General features: G+C 47.3%; 2 protein-coding genes across 7 annotated transcripts in view; one reads left to right on the top strand and one right to left on the bottom strand.

Annotated features, from left to right (window-relative positions):
• Positions 1-11,446, top strand: part of TDRP (testis development related protein) — a 53,655-nt gene extending 42,209 nt beyond the window's left edge. The window contains exons 2-3 of the mRNA XM_061177463.1: positions 6,907-7,010; positions 8,726-11,446. Of these exons, the coding sequence (XP_061033446.1) occupies positions 6,907-7,010; positions 8,726-9,071 (450 nt within the window). The 3' untranslated portion in view covers positions 9,072-11,446. The remainder of the gene's footprint in view (positions 1-6,906; positions 7,011-8,725) is intronic.
• Positions 11,447-22,376: 10,930 nt separating this feature from the next.
• Positions 22,377-23,881, bottom strand: part of FBXO25 (F-box protein 25) — a 50,008-nt gene continuing 48,503 nt past the window's right edge. For 3 of the 6 annotated variants that reach the window (XM_061177462.1, XM_061177461.1, XM_061177460.1), the window contains one exon: positions 22,377-23,514. In XM_061177462.1, coding sequence (XP_061033445.1) covers positions 23,425-23,514 — 90 coding nt within the window. In that variant the 3' untranslated portion in view covers positions 22,377-23,424. The remainder of the gene's footprint in view (positions 23,515-23,881) is intronic. The other 3 variants (XR_009698796.1, XR_009698797.1, XR_009698795.1) reach the window with 3 other exon arrangements.

Genomic DNA, 23,881 nt, shown 5'->3' on the forward strand with positions numbered 1-23,881 from the left:
GAAGCTATCTGGTCCTGGACTTCTCTTCATTGGGAGATTTTTTTAAATTACTGATTCAATTTCCTTACTAGTGAATGGTCTGTTCAGATTTTATATTCCTAATCAGTCTCAGTAGGTTATATGTTTCTGAGAATCTTTCCATTTCATCTTGGTAGTCCAGTTTGTTGGCATGTAACTGTTCATAGTATTCTCTTATGGTTGTTTGTTTTTCTGTGATATGAGTTGTAATTTCGTAGTAGCTTCTTATGATCCTTATATTTACATGGTATCAGTTGTAATGTTTCTTTCATTTAGAATTTTGATTTTGGTTGTTTTCCTTGTTGAGTCTAGCTAAAGGTTTGTCAATTTTGTTTATGTTTTCAAAGAACCAACTCTTAGTTTTGTAAATCTTTCTATCATTTTCTTGTTCTCTATTTCATTTATTTCTTCTCTTTATCATTTTCTTTCTACTAACTTTGGGCTCAGTTCATTCTTTTTTTTCTACTTCCCTGAAGCACAGAGTTATGTTATTTGGGATCTTCCTTGTTTCTGTGTGAACTTGTCTCTTAGAACTGCTTTCATTGCATCTGTAAGTTTTAGTATGCTGTGTTTCCATTTTTGTTTGTCTCAAGACAAGTTTTATTTCCCCTTTAATATCTTCTTTGACCTGTGGGTTGTTCAGGAGAGCCTTGTTTAGTCTTCATGTATTCATGCAGTTTCCAGTTTTCCTCCTCTTACTGATGGTATATGTTGTGGTCAGAGAAGATACTTACCATGCTTTCAGCCTTCTTGAATTTGCTCAGACTTGTTTTGTGGCCTAACATATGGTCTGTCATAGAAAACGTTCCATGTGTGCTTGAAAGAACGTGTATTTTGCTGTCATGCTATAGAATGTTCTGCATGTGTCTGTTAGGTTCATTTCATCTATAGTGTTGTTCAGACTCACTGTTTCCATATTGATTCTCTGTCTGATCTATATCCATTGTTGAGAGTGGGGTATTAAATTCCCCAGCTATTACTGTATTGCAGTTTATTTCTCTTTTTAGCTCTGTTAGTTTTGTTTTGCTTTTTTGGTCACACTGCGTGACTTGTGGGGTCTTAGTTCCCCAACCAGGGATCAAACCCAGGCCCTTAGCAGTGAAAGAGCTGAGTCCTAACCACTGGACCGCCAGGGAATTCCCTTAGGTCTGTTAGTTTTTACTTTATACATTTATGTGCTCCAATGTTGGGTGCATAAATATTAATTGTATCTTCTTGATGGATTGACCCCTTTATCATTATATAATGGCTTTCTTTGTCTCTCTTTACCATTTGTAAAGTCTATTTTGTCTTGAAGTATCTTTTTCCATCCATTCACTCTCAGCCTTTGTGTGTCTTTAAGGCTAAAGTGAGTCTCTTTGTAGGAAGCACATTGTTGGGTCTTGTTTTTTTAATCCATTCAGTCATTTTGTGTCTTTTGATTGGAAACTTTAGTGCATTTATATTTAATTATTGATAGGCAAGACACTTTGTTAATTTATTTCTGGCTATGTGATAGATCCATTGTTCCTTGCTTTTTATCCTGCTCTCTTTTATTGTGGTTTTTGTTTGTTTTTTGGCTGCTTTGGGTCTTCGTTGCTGCGTGCGGGCTTTCTCTAGTTGCGGCGAGTGGGGACTACTCTTCATTGCAGTGCGCGGGCTTCTCATTGCGGTGGCTTCTCGTTGCGGAGCATGGGCCCTAGGCGCATGGGCTTCAGTAGTTGTGGCATGCAGGCCCTAAAGCGTGCAGCGTTCAGTAGTTGTGGCACACGGGCTTCAGCAGTTGTGGCTCGTGTGCTCTAGAGCACAGTAGTTGTGGTGCACGGGTTTAGTTGCTCCGTGGCATGTGGGATCTTCCTGGACCAGGGATCGAACCTGTGTCCCCTGCATTGGCAGGCGGTATTTAACTTCTGTTTCTTCTCCCCCTCACATTTTAGGTTACTGATATTATAGTTTACGTATTTTTTACGTTGTATGTCCAAGGACAGATTATTGTAGTTATGATTATTTTTAGTACTTTTTTTCTACTTTTAAACTAGAGTTGTGATTTATGCACCACCATTATTACCATATTACAGACTCTAACTCTGACTATAAATTTACCTGTACTAGTGAGTTTTACACTCCCTTCATATGTCTTTATGATGTTAATTAGAGTCCTTATATTTTGCTGATGAGCTCCCTCAGCTTTTGTTTGTTTGGCAGAGTCTTTATCTCTCCTTATTTCTGAAGGACAGTTTTGCTGGTATAGAAATCTTGGTTGACAGTTTTTTCTTTTAATATTTTATAACATTTTATAATATTGTATGTTAATTATAATTCAATAAAGTAAAAATTTTAATAATTAAAAAAATATTTTGAATATCATCCCATCCTCTCCTGGCCTGAAAAGTTTCTCTTAGAAATCTCTCCATAGTTTTATTGGGGGAGGGTAGCGGGTTCCCTTGTATGTAACTTGTCTCTTTTCTCTTGCTGCTCTCAAAATTGTTTGTCTTTGACTTTTAACAATTTAATTGTGTGTCTCAATGTAGATGTATTTGGGTTCAACCTATTTGGGGCCTTTTGGGTTTCATGGATCTGGATATCCATTTCTCTCCCCAGGCTTGAGACATTTTCAGCCATTATTGCTTTAAATATACTTTCTGTCCCTTTATCTTCTCCTGGAATTCCTGTAATGTAGATACTGTTGCTTCTGACTGTGTTCCACAAGTCCCTCTGGCTTTCTTCATTCTTTCTTTTTTTTTTGCTCCTCTGACTGGATAATTTCAGCTGTCTTCCAGGTCACTGATCGTTTCAATTGTTTCTCTGTATTGTGAAGGCTAGTTTTGAAGCTCTCTATTGAAATTTTTCAGTTCAGTGACTGTGTTTTTCAATTCCAAGATTTCTGGTGTGTGGTTTTCTGTGTTTTTGTTTTTGATGGTGTCTACTTCTTTGTTGAACTTCCTGTTTTGTTCATGTGTTGTTTCCCTAATTTCATTTAGTTGTCTTTGTGTTATTGTGGTTCACTAAACTTCTTTAATAGGGTGATTCTGAATTCTTTGATAGTTCATAGATATCACATTTCTTTAGGGTCAGTTATTGGAGCTTTATTAGTTCCCTTTGGTGGTGTGACATTTACCTGCTGTTGTGATGCTTGATTCCTTACGTTGTTTTCTGCACTTTTGAGTGAGTGGGTTCCTCTTCCAGACCTTATAGATTCTTTGCTAGAGACAGTTCTTGACCAGCTTAGTTTGCGTTTCTGGACCTGTCAGCTGCTAACGTGCTTGGGCCGATGGGGCTATGTGTGTTTACTTTGGGGCAAGGCCACTGTCTGAGCCCTGGGCCCTGAGGTCGTGTTGGGTGGGGGGGTTGCTGCTGGCTGACAGTGTTCAGACAGGTTGGCTGGCTTGGTTCTCTGCCCAAGTGAGACTGTAAGAGGGACTGCAGGGGCCTGGGTTCTCTGGTTAGGCTTCACAAACAGCCAGGATGGGACGCTATCCTCAGCAGTAGAGGGGGCTGTGCATTAGCTTCCGTGCCCTGGTGAGGCAGCAGGGTGGGCCTCAGGGTCTGCCCGGCTCAATGTTTGGGATCCCAAATCAGACTGGACTGTGCCTGAATTCCCTGGCTAGACGGGGCCACCGGTTTTGCTCTGCAGAAGGGAAAAACCTCAGGCTGTGCCCTCCACTCAGCTGCCACTGTACGCAGGGCTGCTGGATAGACAGCACGGCCTCCTGTGTGCTCTGCTCAGGGCCCCTGGTCAGGTGGGCTGAAGGCTGTACTCAGCTGTGGGCAGGCCGTGGATTAGTTTCCCCTCCCAGGAGCAGCAGATGGTAAGGCTCTTTGTGGTCTTGACTCAAGCTGACCCACGCCCCAAGTTCCCTTGTCAGATGGTGCTGCTGGCTTTGCTTTGTGGGTGATCAGCTCTGCCTGTTGGACTCTGGTTGGCAAGGCTGGGAGCTTTACTCAGCCGTGGGCAGTGCTGTGAATTCACTTTCTGCCCAGGCAGAGCGGGAGGCCCGGAGATCCCACTTGGGCTTTGTGCTCACGTGGGGCAGTAGACGAGGTGTGACAAAACCCTCCCGCTAAATTGCTCCAACAGAACGAGTTTTGGTAAGTTATGGATGATAACTTTCTTTCTAGGATTTCATAGATTTTCTTCCCATGGGGCATGAAGTACTTTTTTCAACTGAGTTATGGGCACAGGGAAAAGTAATTCTTCCTTGTTCGGAGCTGAAATTCACCTTCTCATCTCTTTTGGACAGCTTCTTGGGTACCGCTCAGAGTTTCATAGCGTATCATGTTTGTTTTCATTTTGGGGCCGTCCCTTTCTCCCTGGCTCTCATCTCACTTATAAAGAATTTTTTACCCCTGGCCCTTCTGACTGCAGGAAGCATTTGAGTTTGTCACCTCTGCCCTCTGAGGATGGAAACTTCCTCACCCCACACTGCGAACGGCACTTGCACTCCACACAGCCCACGGTTCCAGTTGAGCTCAGGCGTGCTTCCGTGTCCATGGGCACCCTTCATGTGGCGCTTGTGGAGGGCAGCCTCCCTGAGATCAGGGGCAGAGCCCTTGGGCTGGGACCTGCTGGGTGGCTGCAGTCATGTCTGTGGGTGACATCCCCGTGTCCCTCTCGGGGTACAGTTCAGGTGTAAACATGGGCACTGCAGGCAGAGCAGGTTTGTCAGTGAAGGAGCGGTCTGGCTTTGACACATTCTTTTGGGATCGTTAAGCCTAGTGTGACGGCCACGCTCCTGTAGGATGTGCCTGGCCCAGGGTGGGTCTCCCTCAGGCTGCCAGCCGGCCGTTTGCCCCACGCTGTACGTGAGCACTCACCACTCAGAACGCCTACTGCTCTGTCTGTAGATGTGCCATCACTTGTCACTTCGTAGTTATCTGCCAGCAGAGAGAGGTTTTCGCACCTGGTCTCTCTGATTTCTTCCGGGTGCTGTGTCAGCTGTGACCTGGGACGTCTGCTCATTGGGGACGTGGAGCCTCGCTCTTACGTCACCTGGAAGGTATTGCCAGCCCTTGAGTGACGTGTGGCAGTGGGACAGGTGTCCTGAGTCCCCACAACCAGAGGCCTGGATTCACACGCCGGGGACAGATGTGGCATCCGAGGGGGTGGGGTCACCTACAGGTTCTGAGCCCGGCCGGACTAGGGGCACCAAGGCCAGCCCGTGGAAGGAGAGGTGGGAAGAAGGCTGCCCTTCTTGAGGGGCAGCGAGGTGGAGGCAAGCCTGGTGGGCAGTGTCCAGTGGGAGGTGTGGGTCTGAGGTTTGTTAGAGCTCAGGGTCTGGCATGGGCCCTTATGCTCTCCACGGAAAGGTGGTGGGTGACACCCAGAGAGCTCTTCGCCTCACGTGCATCCCTGCACCTGCCCAGAGGGCGAGCGCATCTGTGTTTCCCAATTCAGGTGAGAAGAAGCTGGGAAGGGAGGGTTTAGAGGCAAAGGAGAGGGGAGAAGGGGGAGAATGCCCTAAGCCGGTGACACGTTCCTGCAGTGTGGGCCTCCCGGACTGAAGGGCACAGGTGGTTTGTGTTGAGGTTTTTATTATTTTAAACGTTTTTAGATGCTCCTTTTGGTGGTGGTTTTATCTCTAGTTTCCCCCAAGCTCTGGGGCCCACATCTAAGACTTACCATTTCATTTAGATCATCTCAACGATTTGTAGTACCATCTCATTTAGATCATCTCAGTGATTTGTAGTAAGTTTCTCCTGTAGGCTACAGAGTGGTTGCCCTAGAACTCTTTTTCTTCCCCCAGTTTTATTGAGAAGTAACTGACACGCCTCACTGTATAAATTCCACACGTGTAGTACGATGCTGTGACTGACGTACGTCAGGAAGTGATGACCACGCTAGGGTTAGTTACCACCCATCATCTCGTGTAGATACAGGAAAAAGAAGGAAATAGGTTTTTCTCCTTGTGATGACAACGTAGGATGTACTCTCTTAACAACCTTGCTGCACAGGCAGAGAGTGGGTTCCGTCCAGATCACTGCAATAAAGCAAGTCATGCCAAGTTTTTGATTTCCCAGCGTGTATTAAAGTTGTGTTTACACTAGATTGTAGTCTGTTAAATGTGCAGTAGTATTATGTCTTTAAAAACGTAGACACCTTAATTAAAAAATGCTTAATTGCTAAAAAACATGCCAACCATCATCTGAGCCCTCAGCGAGACATAATCAGCCCTAGAGGGGCGAGCACGGCAGGGTCGCAAGCTGTTTGTTTCCTGTTCTGTGGATGGTCTCACACCAGTGCTCGCTTGTGGTCTCCTGGTTCAGGTTTCAGTGCTGCTGCATTTTTAACATTTCAAAGCATTTAAAGCCAGGTCTGCCCTATGGGAGATGCCCTCCTCCATCCCCTTCAAAGAAAACCAGCTGCAGTTGGTGTGATTTTGGGCTCCAGGGACATCAGAGTGGCTCACGGTAAAGGCACTTGACACGAGACTTCTGGAGATGTACTTCCTTTTCTCCATTCCTCCCTTATTACTGTATCTCTTTGAATCTAAGATGCCAGGCGTTAATTACATCCTGATTTCAGAAATGAAAAAGTACAAAATCATTTGTCTTAGAATAAACAAAAACGCGTGGTTTCTTCTCAAAGTCCACCTGGAGGTTGGTGCAGCCCCCCACTTCGTGTCAGGAGCCCCACCATCCCGACCTGGTTTGGCTGAAGTGTGGTCACTGATCGTCCGTTATTAAACGTGGGTGGGTTTACCTACTGTCCTCACTGGGTAACGGAGATTACCTGCAACTGATGGGAGAACTTACCTGCAACTGATGGGAAAAGTCGGTGTGCGGACACGGCAGGTAAGGGAATCGGTGCCAGCTTCTGTGCTGAATGTCAGCCCCGCAGTTACTGCAGAATACAGCTCTGATCTGTTTATTTACTATGTCAGATGTGATCTTTTCTTAACCTTTTATTAGGTTCAGGGAGCGAGTTTCCGAGGCTGGAAAGAAGTGACTTCGCTGTTTAACAAGGATGACGAGCAGCACCTGCTGGAAAGATGTAAATCCCCCAAGTCCAGAGGGTGAGTAGCTGCTGTCTGGACGGCGGCCGTTCCAGAGGCGGCGGAGAGCAGGGCCGTGTGCGGGGACGCTGAGGGCTTCCTTCCCCGTGTGAGGAGACAGAAATGAGTTGTACTGATTTTGACAGTAAGCGCTTAGAAAGATTATGGAAAAGTGGAAAAAAAGCTTCTCTGACCAGCTCTCAAACTTAACAGTAAATAGAACTTATGAGTCTTAAAGCAGCTTGTAGTCATGCTTAAGGTGTGTAGTAGTTTCAGAAAATCAAGTAAAAAAACCAGTTAAAAATGCAAAGATTGATTGTAAACTGTAAAAGATTTTAGAAAATTGGGGCTTCCCTGGTGGCGCAGTGGTTGAGAATCTGCCTGCCAATGCAGGGGACATGGGTTCGAGCCCTGGTCCGGGAAGATCCCACATGCCGCGGAGCAACTAAGCCCGTGCGCCACAACTACTGAGCCTGTGCTCTAGAGCCTGCAAGCCACAACTACTGAGCCCGTGAGCCACAACTACTGAAGCCCACGCACCTAGAGCCCATGCTCTGCAACAAGAGAAGCCACCGTAATGAGAAGCCTGCGTGCCACAACGAGAGAAAGCCTGCACACAGCAACAAAAACCCAACACAGCCAAAAATAAATAAATTTTTTAAAAAAAGATTTTAGAAAATTGAATATATTTAAGCTGACAGTGCTGCTAGTTTATTATAAATATTTTGAAAGTTTAAAAAATGTATTTAGGGAGTTCCCTGGCGGTCCACTGGTTAGGACTCTGCACTTTCACTGCCGTGGGCCCGGGTTTGATCCCTGGTTGGGAAACTAAGACCCCACAAGCTGTGCGGCATGGCCAACAACAACAAAAAAATGTTTTTAAAGATGAAAATATAAATTCAGTGATGACCTAGTGGAATTGCCAGCGGCAGGTGACTCCTGGTTGAGTCTGACTGTAGAGAGGCTTCTCCTCCGAGGACCGGGTGCCTCGGCAGCACTCATGACCCGCCAACGCTGTCTGGCCCTCCCCTGCCTCTGACCCTGTGGTCGTGACCTCATGTGCCCTCTCTGCAGGGACTGTTTAAGTCGGTCCTCTTGGATGTCAGGGTGGCAGCTCACGGGGGGCCTGAAAACACGCCTGTGTCCTGGCCCCTCAGTCCAATTAAATGAGACTCTGAAGGGGTCGGGCCTGGACGCCGGCGTTTTTACCCGTGTCCTGGGGATGCTCCCGGCAGCCAGGCTAGGGGACTGCGGCCAGAGCCCTGAGTCGTGCGTGAGCATCTGCCTCCACAGTCGGCCGTGTTTTCCTCAGAGTGCACAGCGCTCTGAACGTCTGAGGCTGCAGCTCTGAATAAACCTGTGGAAAACTGACGTGGTAAATGGAGTCACCCCCCATTTCTGAATCTGGACCTGGGGCTTCTTTTCTCAGGTTTGTTCAGAGACAAGCTCAGCCTTCCGTGTGGCCTTGAGACAGTCCACTTTTTTCTCTTCTGTCTGAGAGTGACTTTGCATTTTGCCAAGTGTGGTACCTTAAATACAGCGTTCACAAGTTTCCCTAATCATGTGTAGTGACTGATTTTTCCTTGTTAATATTAATATTTCAAGTTTTACATATAAATCTGTGTGAGCTTTCCAAACAACTTTTTTTAAAAAGAACCTTTTATTTTATAAAATAAACACAATTTGAGGCTCTGAGATGACGGATCACCAACACTTAACTCTTTCGTCTCCTGTAGAGCTAACTTACGATTAAAAGAAGACTTGAAGACGGAGAAGAAGTCTGGATTTTGGGACAATTTAGTTTTGAAACAGAATACACAGTCTAAGAAACCAGACGAGATCGAAGGTTGGGAGCCTCCAAAACTTGCTCTTGAAGACGTGGCAGCCGACTCGGGCGACCCCATGAGTGACCGTCTGTCTGGGCCGGGCTGGGAGGAGGACGCCAGGGGCTCCACCAAGTACACCAGCCTGGCCGGCGCCGGGAACAGCTCGCGCTGGAGCCTCAGGTCAGCGGGGAAGCTGGTCAGCATCCGTCGGCAGAGCAGAGGCCACCTGACGGACGACTGGGAGGAGCTGGAGTGACGGCCCCCACTCCCGCGTGTTCGCAAACCAAAACCTGCCTAATTTTGCACCTTCGTATCTCATTTCATTCAGATTCCTAGAGTTTGCTGTATCATGGTGTTTTTTCAGTAGAGTATCAAGTTTGGTCTTTCCCAGATGAAAAGCGCAGAGAATCTGCCCTGTGCCGTTTTATTTGGACTCTCCTCTTCAAATGCTTACTTAGGAAATTCCTCGGTGGACACAAACAGGGACCGCACGTCGACTGCCTTATGTGGAGACGTCCTCCTGTCGTCCACGTGTTGCTGAGACTGGAGGCGTGAGGTTTGCTGCTGTCCGGGAGGAGCGCAGTGGTAATTGGCATTTTGCCACAAAACCGTCTTCCTTTGTCCTCGGTTGCAGTTCTTTGTTCCGTGACTTGATCCCTTTCTCTGCATGTAGCACATACATGTAGTCTATGACACAAGAATGTAGCAGCTGCGCAATTCTCTTCTGTTGCCAGAAACCTGCAATCCAGGTGTAAAATGAATCTTCCAAAGGTGGTGTTACATTGTGTTAACTCTTTTGTACTAAATTTTAAAATATGCAAGCAGAATAAACCCTGGAGAAGCGAAGGCTGTATCTGATCAGCGTGAACGCACTGTCTGCAAACGCATCTTCATCTCCAGCCTCCCGTGAGTGCATTAGATGGTGACAGTGGTTCTTACCTTGAGGTTTTATTTTTACTTCTCCTGAACTTTTAAATATTGATCTTATTTTCTTCTAAAACTTTGTTCTCCGTTTTTGATTGCAGATTAAAGAATGCTATAAAGCATGGATCAGTTTTAGTAACTTGACACAATTTTGTTTGGAAAATAATAACTCGCTCGTTAAGAGTTAAAACTGTATGTAAAATGATGAAAGTGCCTCTCTTCTTTAACACCCAGGGTTTTGTTTTCCCAAATGAGAGACTGGCTGGTTTGGGCACGTCACTGAGGCGTCTCGTGTGTCTCCAGACTTGCTTTCTGTCTCCCTGATAGACTGGCCCCTTGGTCGGGTACCCGTGCACGTGTGTCCTCAGCAGGACAGCTCCGATCCCCAGGAGTACGTGTCTATCTCAGGTCACGGTGGCTTCACAGAGAAGGTATAGGGGTTTTTTGGTTAAAAACAAAAACCTCCAGTTACACTGTGCATTCCTATCTTTAAAAGCCACTGTCCTCAGTGTTCAGTGAGCAGTTCTGTGCTGTTCCACGTAAGGGGGTGTCATTTAGCATTTCTGTGGACTCCGGGGGGTGACACTGTCTGCCTGTCATCTGTCATTTCTCAATCAGTCATCTGTCTACACTCTGTCATCTCCAGCCATCTATGTACAATGTATACCTGTACTCTAACCATCTCTCTCTATCTACGTAGCGTCCATCAGTCATCTATGTCCATCTTTTTCTAAGAGACAAGAAGTTTACTTCACTGAGCCTTGAAAGGGGGACATGTAAGTGGTGGTAAAATCCAGTTTGCGTTAGAACCTTGAAATGGTTAATACTGGAACTGAAAACCGCGTTTCCTCAGGTAAACAGTTCAGTACATAGACTGTAGTCCTTCTCCCTAAAGAGACGCTTGCTGCCCTTCTCCCTAAAGAGACGCTTGCTGTGGCTGCAGACGAGCTCCAGACCGTCATTTACGCGAGGATTTTAAAGCAGGAGCCGCGGGCTTGCCTTGGGCTAATCCTGTGTTGAGGTGCAGGGACGCAGACCTCGTGTCCGAGGCTCTGGGCAGGGAGCTCGATGCGGGGGTGGGGACAGCGTCCCCACTGTGGGGAGCCTGTGCCCATGTGCTGCGATGCTCAGTGCCTGTGACACACCCATGGTGCACAGCTGGCAGGACAGCCCTTCATACCATTGTTCCTCAAAACCAGACCGGGGTTGGAACATGCACATAAATCACACTGACCTACAAAGATTAACGTAAAAATGAATTTTTCTTCTGTTGCATCTGATTAAACGAAAATAACTGTGGGTTTTAATATAAATATTTATTGGTATGCTTTGGGGGAAAGATATTTTTTCTTGATAGAATTTACCGAAGCATCTTTGTTTTGTTCACTGGCTGATGAGAGAACAGGTTTGTTTGAATTCTGTAAAAACATAGCTTCTCTGTGTGAAGAGTGAAGTGTCTGCTCTTTCGACTGTCGTTTTTAACAGGAAAGTGACTGGCTTCAAAGAAGGTTGAATTCATCCTTAATGCTGAGGTTTTTTAAAATAAAAACATGCTTTATATACTCTGTTAGTTTGCACGGTTACTGGCATCTGCTTCCGGTGACTCAGTCACTCAGAGCTGATGGCACCTGTCTCGACACCTTCAACCTCATTTAAGATGCCAACAAAATGTGTAGACTCATAAATAAACGACCAACTTCAACCTCAGCTGTCGGGATGTATCTTTTGTGTATTTGAATGGACGCTGTTTGGGAACAACAGGCGCTGCGCCTGCCCTGCCCTGGGCCCCGCTTCCAATTTTACTGCAGTGACTTCACGAGTTAGAGCCTGAAGCAAGCCTCCCCTCAGCACCCAGCTGATAGGAGTACGTTCTTTACTTAATCATCTTCGTCTTGTAAAAAGGTTTCCATCTGTTTTTCCTAAACAGTGGCCTCTTCTGGAGAGAAACCCTGACCTCCCTTAGGGACTGGGTGACCGCGATGCCGTCTCAAGCCAGGTGACACGTCCGAGTCCCACCGCCTTCCTTTCCCGTGGTGTGCGTGTTTCTGCCTTTCCCTCGCTGGTCTCCTGGCCTGTCCCTGCCCTCGTCCCCTCTTCTTCCCCCCCCCCCCAATCACCCACTCCTGCTCCCGTCCTGCTCTACACCTGCCTCTGGGGGCGTGTGGTTCTGCTGGTGGTTTCAGACCCTGAACCTCAGATGCTCACTCACGGATGTACGTCACCAGATATTTTCCGACTGTTGTCACAGGCCAGGGGACTTTCTCTTCTTTCTCCCCGTTTACTTCTAGCCTTTTATCTACTTTCTAGTTTTTATGGTTCTCAGTTGATATTTGATTGAAGAAGGGCAGAACACTATTTAATAAGCTTTAAAGAAATGAATTGGCTAAAAATTTTTTAACTTTGTGATAAAATAGTCCAAAGGGGGTACAGATGGTGCTGAATGACTAACCAAGGGACCTGCTGCTGCCACTGCTTTCTTTTGGCAGAAGAGTGGTTCTGGGTGATGAACGCGGGGCAGGAACACCCTCCGAGGGGGTTTCCCAGCGCCTGTGCCCTGAGGACAGGCACCGTCACTTCCTAGTAGTTGCCGCTTCACCACAAGGGTCTGATGGGGCTGCGACCCGCACGTGACGCTGTCATGGTGAGTGCGTGTCCTCACGGCTGTGTTCTGTCGTTTGTAATCGTGGATACAGGACCCGGCCTGGTCCAGAACTGTCTGCAGGGCACCTCCTGGGTCGCAGGGTCCCTCAGGGCTCCTGGGGCAGGGGGTGGGGTGGGGTGGTGGACGGCCACATCCTGTCCCAGCCTGGTCCACTCGGTGCCGGCCAGCTGTTACGTTCAGCCAGCTGAATGCACCTGTTTTCAGAAAAAAGCACTACTTTGTAATCTAAATGGCTTTCGAAAGCCACGAAGAGTCACGTTGCAATGAAAAATTACCAGTCTTCACTAATAGCAGAACAAAGTGATGAACTATTGATAGATTTTGCCCGCTGTTGAAAAATGTAAAATTTCTACTGAAAGAAGCCATCTCAGGATTTGGAAAATATTTGAGCTGTGTCTTTTAGTAACAGGCTGACAAACGCAAAGGTGACCCCCCAGGGTGTGAGGTGTTGCAATGGGTCTAGAAGGAAAGCCCTGCGTAGCTGGGTAGCACCCCGGATTTGGTGCCCCTGACGAGGTCATCGTGTTACCCCGGAGATAGTGGCCCAGCACCCCACTTTCCTCAAACCCACGGGGAGAATGACGTGGCAGACGAGACCTTTTAACGGTTGCGTTCGGGTGAGGGATTACAGGTGACTTTCACCTCTCTGTTTTTCATGCCTTCTGGGGGGGTATTTTGAAAAATCAGTTAGACAAGCATACAGACCATATTAACAAGCAAACCAGCTCCGCTCTGGGTTTTTCTATCCATGTCGTCTCCCTGCTGTGTTCACACAAGGACAGGTCAGGGCACTGCGGCTGGTCCTGAGGCTGTGGGAAGGTGAGGTGTGGCCGGGCCAGCCCCGCAGGGGGCCCTGACCCACTCGGTTGTTGGGGCCACGCCCAAGGCTACCGTGGCCTGGGCACGGCTCCCAAGTCCTCCCGAGAGTGGGGATGTGGCCTGGAGGGATGACCCACCTGGGCCTGTGGCCCCCGAGTCCCCCCACCTGCACAGATGAGACGGGGACTTGGCAGTGAAGCCACAGGGGGGATAAACCGAAAATCGGCTTCCTCCCCATGAGGAAGAGGCCGCCTTTTTTGACCGAGTGCCTGTGTTCCAGTTCCCAAGTGGCGACTCCAGCCTTCATGCAGAAATTCTGAATTTAGAAATGGTGGCTTTAAACAGAACAGCAAGGGAGCGATGGCACGTGGCTGTGGTGCGTGCGTCTGCCTCGCAGAGGGAGGACAGGGAGGAGACCTCAGACCCTGGCGTCGGGCGAGGGTCTCAGGCGCCGTCCACTCCACTCCCTGGTGCTGCCCGGCCTCCTGCGGGGCACCTGGCCCATCGGGGCTTCCGGAAGCGGTGCCGCTGCGCCCGTTTCGCAGATGATCAGAGTGAGGCTCTGAGGGTGTTTGTGCCCAGGCACTCGTTGGACCAGGAGCTGAGATCCAGGTGGGCACAGGTGGGGAAGCCGGAGGCACCTGCTGTTCCTAGAGGTCTGATGTGTCCCCGGTTGGGGACTGGTTGGGGGCGCAGGGCCTGGCTTCAGACTCACAGGGACGGGGTCTAAATGCTGGCTTAGACCCCGGAAGGCCACACAGTTTGTCCCTCATCGCAGAAGGCGTGGCTGGACAGGGCGTGGCTGGCGTGGGACACGGTGGTGAGGGCCAGGCGAGGCTGCGGGGCGTCTGGGCAGGTGTCCCCACCTGGTGGTCCCTCCCGGATGGGTGGAGCCCCCTGCCCATATGCACCGGGCAAACGTTTTCATGAAGCAGACGGAGCATGGGATTCAGTGGGGTGAGGAGGCTGTGTAGCTGGCGGACGGGAAGCTGAGAGGCTGGCAGGGTTTGGGAGACGTTCCTGGGGCAGCAGGGGTGCCAGGGCCTCGGAGCAGGAACTTACCCCAGGTCTGCAGGCTCTGTGAGGCTGGTTCAAGGAAAGGGGCTCCTCCTGGACTCTGCTTTTCGCACCTGTCAGCCACCCAGGGTCCCGATGGTGAGGAAGCCAGCGCCCAGCTTCTGTGCATTCACAGCTCATACAGGAGAAGAACCATCCCCAGTGAAACAGTCGTTCTCCTTTTAACAACAGGAAAGGCCATGCTCGGCTATGAACAAGAGTCCCCACACCTCGGTCACTCTGTGGGTCCTGAGGAGTTGGGGTCCCCCGGGTCTCAGTGTCTGTGGGAGTGTTAAGAGTTGTGCTTTTTCTGTACAGCGTGTGCCACTCCTGAGCCCGGTAGCAGCAGGCATGTGCAAGGGAGGCCAGATTACACCTAAACCTCTAAGTGGTGGTGATTTTTCATAATTAACCTGGCACATTTCAATTTGGCTTATTTTTGGAAGTGACAAGCATTTCAGTTTTTAAAAACTGTATTATGGAAAATATCTATGCAAAAGTAAAAAGAGTGCAGTGGGCAACTCAGCCACTGATATTCCACAGTTGCTGAATGTGTCACATTTGCTTCACATGTGTGTTTACCTGATAAACGATTTCAAGGCTGAGATATATATTTACCATTTAAAAGTAAATTACAGACATCATGACGTTTCACTCACTCCTGAATGCGTACAGCATGCATTTCTAAAAACGAATCTATTCCCCCTGCATAACTAACTACTACGTCAATGGCACACCTCACAAAACTAACCATTCCCTAACAAACATCATCCAATACCCATAGATACAGTCAGGTTTTCCCAACTGTCTGCAAAATGTCTTTTTAGCTGCTTTTAATTTTGTCCTCAAGACCACGACATGGTGTATGGATTGTGCCTGGCCTGCTGCAGGGGCTCAGCCAATACTGAGGTAGGTGTGAAATGTGGGCATGGGGATGACAAGTTCCCTCCCTCCTCACCTGCCTGCAATCGCCTCTCTCCTCCTGCAGGAATGTGTGTCTGGGGACTCTCTTCTGTACAAATCCACCGCTTTGTGCTGGGTTCCGATACTCAGAGTCCTTTCTCTGGGTATCAGCCAAGTTTCTGATTCTGTCCCAGGCCTCTGTCATCTGTCTTCTGGTCGCCATCCTCCCTCCAGGGTCTTTGGCCTCAGTGAAGTGGTAGGCAAGTTTATGTAATTAGAAGTTAATGTCTCAGCATGACTTTTCAGAATTGCAGAATTTAGTGATAAAGGCGGGGTAGAATTTTAGCTTTCAAGAGAGTTGAATATATCTGGAAGGGGGTGGTGATGGGAAAAATACCATTTGCTTTGAGTTTTTGGGGAAGTATTTTTTTTCTTTAGAGGCTAGGGTTTCAAAATTCTCTTCTCCCTAGAAACTTAGAACTGGCTCAGTAAGCTAGCAGCAGGATGCCAAGAATTTTTGTTCTGTAAGAAAGAAATCTCCAAAGCTCAACATTCAGAAGCGCCTGGAAGACCCGTTTCCCTTGGGAACCAGTGAGCAGGACCCAGATGAGGGCATTGCTCTCCCCCAGGAGATCCGCAGCTCTATTCTAGTACTTCGCTGTTTCTCTCACTTTGTAATTTGGGTGCTTACAGGTCTTCAAAAGGCAATGTGAGATAAAATACTGGAAAGATATCAAAATTTAAGTAATTACCTTGAAGTAGAATTATGGGTAGCATTTTCATTTTTTTTGTATATTGGCTTTTTTTTTTTTTTTTTAAATTAATTAATTAATTAATTAATTTATGGCTGTGTTGGGTCTTCGTTTCTGTGCGAGGGCTTTCTCCAGTTGTGGCAAGCGGGGGCCACTCTTCATCGCGGTGCGCGGGCCTCTCACTATCGCAGCCTCTCTTGTTGCGGAGCACAGGCTCCAGACGCACAGGCTCAGCAATTGTGGCTCACGGGCCTAGTCGCTCCGTGGCATGTGGGATCTTCCCAGACCAGGGCTCGAACCCGTGTCCCCTGCATTGGCAGGCAGATTCTCAACCACTGCGCCACCAGGGAAGCCCCTGTATATTGGCTTTTTAACAAAACTTTTTACAGTGAATATACATTACTTTTGTGATCAAAAAACAGGGTGACAAATGTTGAAAAAGTAACATCTCATTTTTTAAATGGAAAATATCAAACATATCCAAAAGAAGAAACAAAATTATATAAATCATGGGTTGGCACACTACAGCCTGGTGGACAAATGTGGCCGTCCCCCTGTACTTACTTATATGGCGTACAAGTTAAGAATGGTTTTTATATTTTCAAATGGTAGAACAACTTAAAAGAATAATATACTGTGACACATGAAATCCCGCAGAGTTTAATTGGAACACTCGCTATCAATGTCCCCCATGCAGTCCAAGTCTGAGTTACGTATAGATTGTCTATGGCCGCAAGAGAGAATGTGGGCCCTGAAAAGCCAAAAATATTTAACACCTGCCTCCTCACAGAAAATCTGCTGAACCCTGGTGAAAACTCCTTCATGTACACATCCTTCCCCTCTACCGTTTTCAGCTCCTGGCCAATCTTGTTTTATCTTTAGTCACCCCCTAGCCTCAACCAAGAGACTTATGTTAAAGTAAATCCCATAATCCTGTAATTTCATCATCTTCATGTTGTTTAAATTAAAAAGTTGAGAATTTACCAAAAGATGTAATAATCGTAAACATACGTGAACAAACATTAGAGCTTCTAAACATATGAAGCAAACACTGAAGGAAAGAAGAGCAAGCTCTATATTATAGTAGGAGACCCCAATACCCCACTTTCAAGAAGAGACAATATCCACCATTAGATCAATCAATTTAATACACGTTATTATACACAGAACAAAGGAAAAACATCATTTCAATTGATGCAGAAAAAGCAGTTGACAAAATTCAACACCCTTTCACGATGGAAATACTCAACTAATTCTGAACAGAAGGAAACTGCCCCAACATTATACAGCCACATAAAAAGTCCCAGCTGACATCCTCTCAATGCTGAAAGACTGAAAGCTTTTCCTCTAAGATCAGGAACAAGACAAAATGCCCACTCTCACTACTTGTGTTCCACACAGACTGGAAGTCTGCACCAGACAGAGCCATCTGGGCAAGAAAAAGAAATAAAAAAGCATCCAAATTGGAAAGGAAGTATTAAAATTTTCTCTTTGCAGGTGGCATGATCTTACATGTAGAAAATCCTAAAGACAACAACAAAAAATCAACATACAAACATCAGTTGCATTTCTATACAATAACAATGAAAAATCCAAAGAGGAAATTAAGAAAATTCTATTTGTAATGGCAACAAAAAGAATAAAACACTTAGGAATGAACTGAGTGAAAAAGGCTGAAAGAAAAAGACACAAATAAATGGAAGACATCCCATGTTCATGGATTGGAAAACTTCCACCCAAAGCAATCTACAGAGTCAATACAATCCCCACCCAAGTCATAACGGCATATTTGGTCAAATGATTTTCAACAAGGGTGCCAAAACAATTCAGTAGGGAAAGGACAGTCAACAAATGTTGCTGGGAAAACCACATATCTACATGCAAACGAATGAAGTTGGAGCCTTACCTTATTATGCCATGTGCAAAAATTAAAACTATAAAACTCTTAGAAGAAAACATAGGGAGAAAGCTTCATGACATTGGATTTGGCAATGAATTCCTGGATATGACACAAAATGTGCAGGCACCAAAAAAAAAGAATAGAGAAATTGGACATCAAAATTAAAAACCTCTGTACATCCAAGGACACAATCAACAGAGTGAAAAGGCAACCTAGGGAATCGGAGAGAACATTTTCAAGTCGTCTAGCTGATAAGGACTTAGTGTCCAGAGTTGTAGTAGTTCTTTCTATATTCAACAACAAAGCCACATACAACTCAATTAAAAAGAGGGCAAAGGACCTGAATAGACATTTCCCCAAGTAAGACATATAAACGGCCAGCAAGCACAGGAGAAGATGCTCAACATCACTTCTCATCAGGGAAATGAAAATCAAAGCCATGATTAAATATCACCACCCAACCATGTGGACGACTACTATAAAAAACAAACAAAAAAACCCAACCCCACAAGATAACAAGTGTTGGTGAGGATGTAGAGAAATTGGAGCCCCTGGGCACTGTTAGAGGCTGCACCATTTTACATTCCCACCATGGAAAACAGTATGGTGGTTCCTCAAAATATTAACTATATAATTACCACATGATCCAGCAATTCCACTTCTGGGTATATATTCAAAGGAAACAAAACCTTTAGAAGAGAGATTTGTACACCACGTTCACAGCAGCCCAAAGGTGGAAGCAACCCAAGTGCCCATCAACAGATGGAGAAACAGAATGTGGTCCAACCACACAATGGAACACTATTCTGCTCACAAGTGAAGGAAATCCTGAGCGATGCTACAACACGGATGAAAAGGCAACTACTTTATGATTCCAGTTACATGGTGTGTCTACAGTAGTCAGATCCATAGAGACAAAGTAGATGGTGGGGGCCAGGGGCTGGAGGATGGGGACAGGGAATTAGTGTTTAAGGGGACAATTTCTGTTTTCAGAGATAAAAAGTGTTCTGCAGATGATGGTGGTGGTGTTTGCACAACAATGTGAATGTACCTAATGCCACTGGACTGTACACTGAAAAATGGTTAAGATGGCAAATTTTATGTGTATTTTACTGTAATTAAAAATTTTTAATGACATTTGAATTTTCTATGTAGATTAAATAGTAAAAAGCTACTTGCATTTGTCTGTGCAAATTTCTCAAATGACTATCAAAGAAAAGTGAAAATTTTACCCCAATAATAAAAACAACACAGTTGAGGTGTCTCTCCCGTCTGACACAGAAGAACACTGTGTGTGGAGGATCTCGCCATCCTGAGCGAGAGGCACGTGAAAAGCCCTCTCGCGTCCTCAGGTGGCTGTGCTCTGAGCACCTCTGTTCTCCATGTGGGCCTGAGTCGGTGCTGGGGGCGGGGAGGGCAGCAGGCCCCCCCCAGGAATACGCCTGAGAGACGCATGTGCCGATGACACCCAGAAGGTGCTGGCGAGGGGGCACTGCAGTCACACCTGTGCGGTGGGAAGGAGCAGGCCACACCAGCCATAGCAGGGGTCGGGAAGGTGCACGTGGCACGTCCCTGCTGGGATTCTGGGGGGCGCCCAGGGGACACTGCTCTCCAAAAGTGAGGGTCTGCTCCCTCTGCAAAAAGGGACAAAAAGCAGAGCTCGTCTGGAGTGAGGTCAGAAGAGGCGACCACACCCAGACAGAAGCAGGGAGCGCGAGCTGAGAAGCAAGTGGATGTCGGGCCAGGAAGTCACTGGGTCCCTCAGGGTTTTCCCTCCCAGGTTTGCAGATCCTTGGGCATCTCACCGGGTGGGGGTGATGCTGCGTTTGGTGGGGAATACAGGAAAGGGAGAGGAGTGAAGCATATGCATTTTCTCACACCGTTAATGAAAGAAATAAATTTCATAAGCCAAGACAGCTTCTGCCTTTTCATCTATGGTTTTCAGCACACTTCCTTCTGTAACTATGGAGGAAAGCAGCAGATTAAGTTTACAGCCCGTTTATTGCTAGGTTAGGCCCCATGATGAAGAAAATGAGCTCTAACCAAGATACGTCTCAGCTAAGACAAAACTACCCTATTCCGTTAAAGGCAAAGGGTTTTCCAAAAGGGAGCATGTGACTAAACTGAAAACAGATGCTTCTCCTCAGTAACTTCAGTTTCCAAGGAATTATCCTAATGCTTAAAGGAGAACTCGCACCAATTCTTCACAAACCCTTCCCAGAAAATGGGAGGGAATGCTCCCAAGGCAAGCCCCTTCTAGGAGGCTGTTTTTCACCCTGATACCAAAACCAGACAAAGACTCACCAGAAAAGCACAGCTAATCTCTCTTGTGAAAATGCTCAGTAAAACCAGCAAACTAAACTCACCAACCGTGTATGGAAACCACATGGGAAGTGGGCCTGAAAATGCAAGGTTGGTTCAACATACAAAAGTCAACACATGACCACCTCTGTAGACGTAGAAAGAGCACTCGACAAAATCTAACACCCTTTCATGATAAAAAAAAAACATGTCAACAAAGCGAGGCTGGAAGGGAGCACCTCACCCTGATACAGGCACCCACAGAGATGCCCAGCATGCACCACACCCACAGGCAAAGGGCGGAGAGCCTCCCAGGAACATGCTAGGATGTGTGTGCACTGCCGTCCACGTGCATGGGGGTCTGGCCGGAAAGCTCGGAAGGAGAGGAGAGAGGGAAGGAGGACAGGAGGGAGGGAGGGAGGGAGGGACGGAAGAAGGAAAGGTGAAAAGCCACCTCTATTTGCAGAGGACACGATGTATATCCACGTCCTAAGGAATCTACAAAAAATACCACTAGATTTAATTAGTGATTTCAGCAAAGTTACAAGATACAAAATCAGTATACAAACACCTTACGTGGGCATTTTGTTTGATTCTGTATGTTTGTTAGAATCTATATGATTCTAAAAGCAGCATTTACAGCGGAAATAACATCAAATCCTTCAATACTGTCCCCTAAAGGAGACATGGTTCTCCATGGACAGCCCTGAGCAAACGCACAACAGATGCCATGAAACTCCCAGACTAGCACCTGGACCTGCTGCAGAACCTACTGTGGCTCCTCCTGACCCATGAGTCACAACCCGGGTGAGAAAATGTACCTCAAGGCAAAGGAAGACGCCACAGACTTCCAGATGCCACTTCCTGGGGGTGGCAGTTCCCGCAGGCGCGGCTCTGGGCCGGGCCTGGGCCCACTCCTGGCCGTCCTGAGAGGGTAGAGGGCGTGCAGATGACACATCGCGGGGAGTGACGCCGTGCAGCCCGAGTCTGGCGAGCCCTCTGATGGAACCACACTCAGAAATGCCACACGAACCTGCAGCTCAGGACGATCCCTCTCTTCCTGTTCACATCATCAGATCTTCCGTAAATGACTGATCAGGGCCCAGGAACTGTGTGCCTGGAACTCTCTGCCTGCCGCCAAATGTATCCCGCTTACGCCCCCTCCCAGCGCTGCGGGCCTCAGGCACACCTGCTATAGGTTTTGCCAATGCCTGTGTGCAGTTTTGGGTCCAAGCACGTCTGCTGCCTCTGGAAACGGGCTAATTAGTAGGGGGAACAGCTGGACTCTTCTCCCAAGACTTTTAATGTTATCTGGGGAAAAGACTCACTTCAAGAGGTTAATGTCCTCTTAAGAAGAAACTAATACAAAAAAAGACCAACTCCCCAAAAGTAAAACAGGCAAAGAACACAATTAGGTAATTTGCCAAAGCAAAACAAAATACAGGGTTTCCCTAGTGGCGCAGTGGTTAAGAACCCGCCTGCCAACGCAGGGGATATGGGTTCGAGCTCTGGTCGGGGAAGATCCCACATTCCACAGAGCAGCTAAGCCCATGCGCCGCAACTACGGAGCCTGCACTCTAGAGCCTGTGAGCCACAACTACTGAGCCTGCGTGCCACAACTACTGAAGCCCGTGTGCCACAACTACGGAAGCCCACGCGCCTAGAGCCCATGCTCCGCAACAAGAGAAGCCACCAGAATGAGCACATGCACTGCAACAAAGAGTAGCCCCCGCTCACCTCAACTAGAGAAAGCCCGCGCACAGCAACGAAGACCCAGTGCAGCCAAAAATAAATAAATAAATTTATGTATTAAAAAAAATACAGAAACAACTCGCCAATAAGCTTTCAGAAGACATGTCCTACCTCACAGCCTCTTCACATCCATCTTCGGGGGAGAAAGACGCCACCTTCCATCCTCGCCAGGGCTCTGGAAACATCCTTACAAACCACTGACTCGGTTCCCCTGGTTCTGCTTCCCGCTTATCGTAAGGAGATCATCAGATGCACAGAAGTGCGTACGTGGTGATGCTGACCAAAAAGTGATCTGTTCCAGGTGTGTGGTACCACGTCACCAGTAAAAACCGTATTTTCACAAACACTTTTGAAAAAAAGGCTGGTTATAAAATGAAAACAGTATATGTGATGTTTACGGTTTTATGAAAAGCTTCCACCCAATACACACAGAGGGAAACTATCATTTGACAATTAAGCATAGTCTTGGCTGTGTCAGTTCAGCACAGAATGTAGTGAAAATACAGACTCTTTATTTACAAATATGCAAAACAGCAAATTTCCATGTGCTAAGAAGGAAGTAGAAATGATTTTGCTTGGGTCTTGACCCTGTTCAGTCTCCCCTACACCTGCCGGGGCCATTCCCGCATTCCTTCTGGCAAGCACAGCTATCTCTGGGTGGCAGGGTTATATGCAAGTTTTATTCTTTTATAAACCTTTATTTTCAAAATTTTCTAAAATGTACATGCAATATTTTTAAAATAAAACAATCTTTGAAAGGTTTCAATAAATGATATCAAAATCATTGATACTACTTCCTTCAGTAAGATGCAAAACTGATGAAGTTAAAAATCGGTAGATAAACATGATTTATTACTTTGCCTGCAAAAGGGGATTCAGAGCAGTACAGTGCAGGTCACACCGGGCTGGCCCCCAAGTCAGGGCCCCTGCCTGCCAGCATCGGGCCATGAGCCCAGGACCATAGCCCCAGACTCACGCCTTTGTGGGTCTCGGATGTCTGCACAATTCACAACCCAACGCTGAGCACCCAGAAGACATGCACATACTTCCCTGGGTTCCTTCTGCATCCAAGAGGATTCATATGGACACGACCAATGCAGTTAAAATACATCTCAAGAAAAATAAATATTCTGCACAATGTCCTTACAAGGATCAATGATCTATCCCCACCCCCAATCACTACAAAATCAGGAAACTATCATTTGACAATTAAGAAGCATATGCTTGGCTGTTAGTGTCAGTTCAGCACAGAATGTGGTGCTGAAAATACAGACTCTTTTTGAACCACATTCACAAACATGCAAAGTTGCACATTTTAATGCGCTTAGAGGAAAAGAATTTTTTAAAGAAAGAAGTAGAAATGATTTTCCTTGGGTTCCATGACCCTGCTTCAAAGGTGGAAACAACAGGTGCTCCTGCCCGCAGCTGCCAGGGCAGTTTTCCACGTCCCTCCACACCCTCCAGCCTGGGCACCAGGTCACGGCTCAGTCACGGAGGACACGTCCTACCACACTGCTCAGGCCACGGCGTGGCGGGGCCCTTAGAACTTGAAGAGGTCGATGAAGTGCTGCGGGGACACGGGCGTGAAGCAGCTGTCGGGGTCGGTGGCCGTGCAGGGGTGGCCCGAGTCCTGTGGGAGGAGTGGGTCGTTACCATACGGGGCGTGTTTCTGGAGGGAACGCAGCTCAGAAGTCGCCAGCTGCTTGTTTAAACGCGCCCCGGACCCCACCACAAAGGTGCGTGGACAGCAAGCGATGAGAACTACGAAAATGAAGGCAGCCACGTGGCTCCTCGGGGGAGACTTCCCGAAGGAATTCCTGCTCCAGTGGATGGGGAGACGGGCCGCCCTGAGTTAGGGCCCCAGAGGGAGCCCTGGGCTCTGCGCCCCCATCCTGGCCGCGCTCCTCCCCTCCCGCCATGGGTCAGGGTCCACCCCGCGACCTGCTCTCAGCACCGCCCACCCCACTCACCCGAGGGCCCAGCACCGCGTCCCGCAG

The sequence above is a fragment of the Eubalaena glacialis genome, chromosome 20 (assembly GCF_028564815.1).
Source record: "Eubalaena glacialis isolate mEubGla1 chromosome 20, mEubGla1.1.hap2.+ XY, whole genome shotgun sequence".
Taxonomy (NCBI): domain Eukaryota; kingdom Metazoa; phylum Chordata; class Mammalia; order Artiodactyla; family Balaenidae; genus Eubalaena; species Eubalaena glacialis.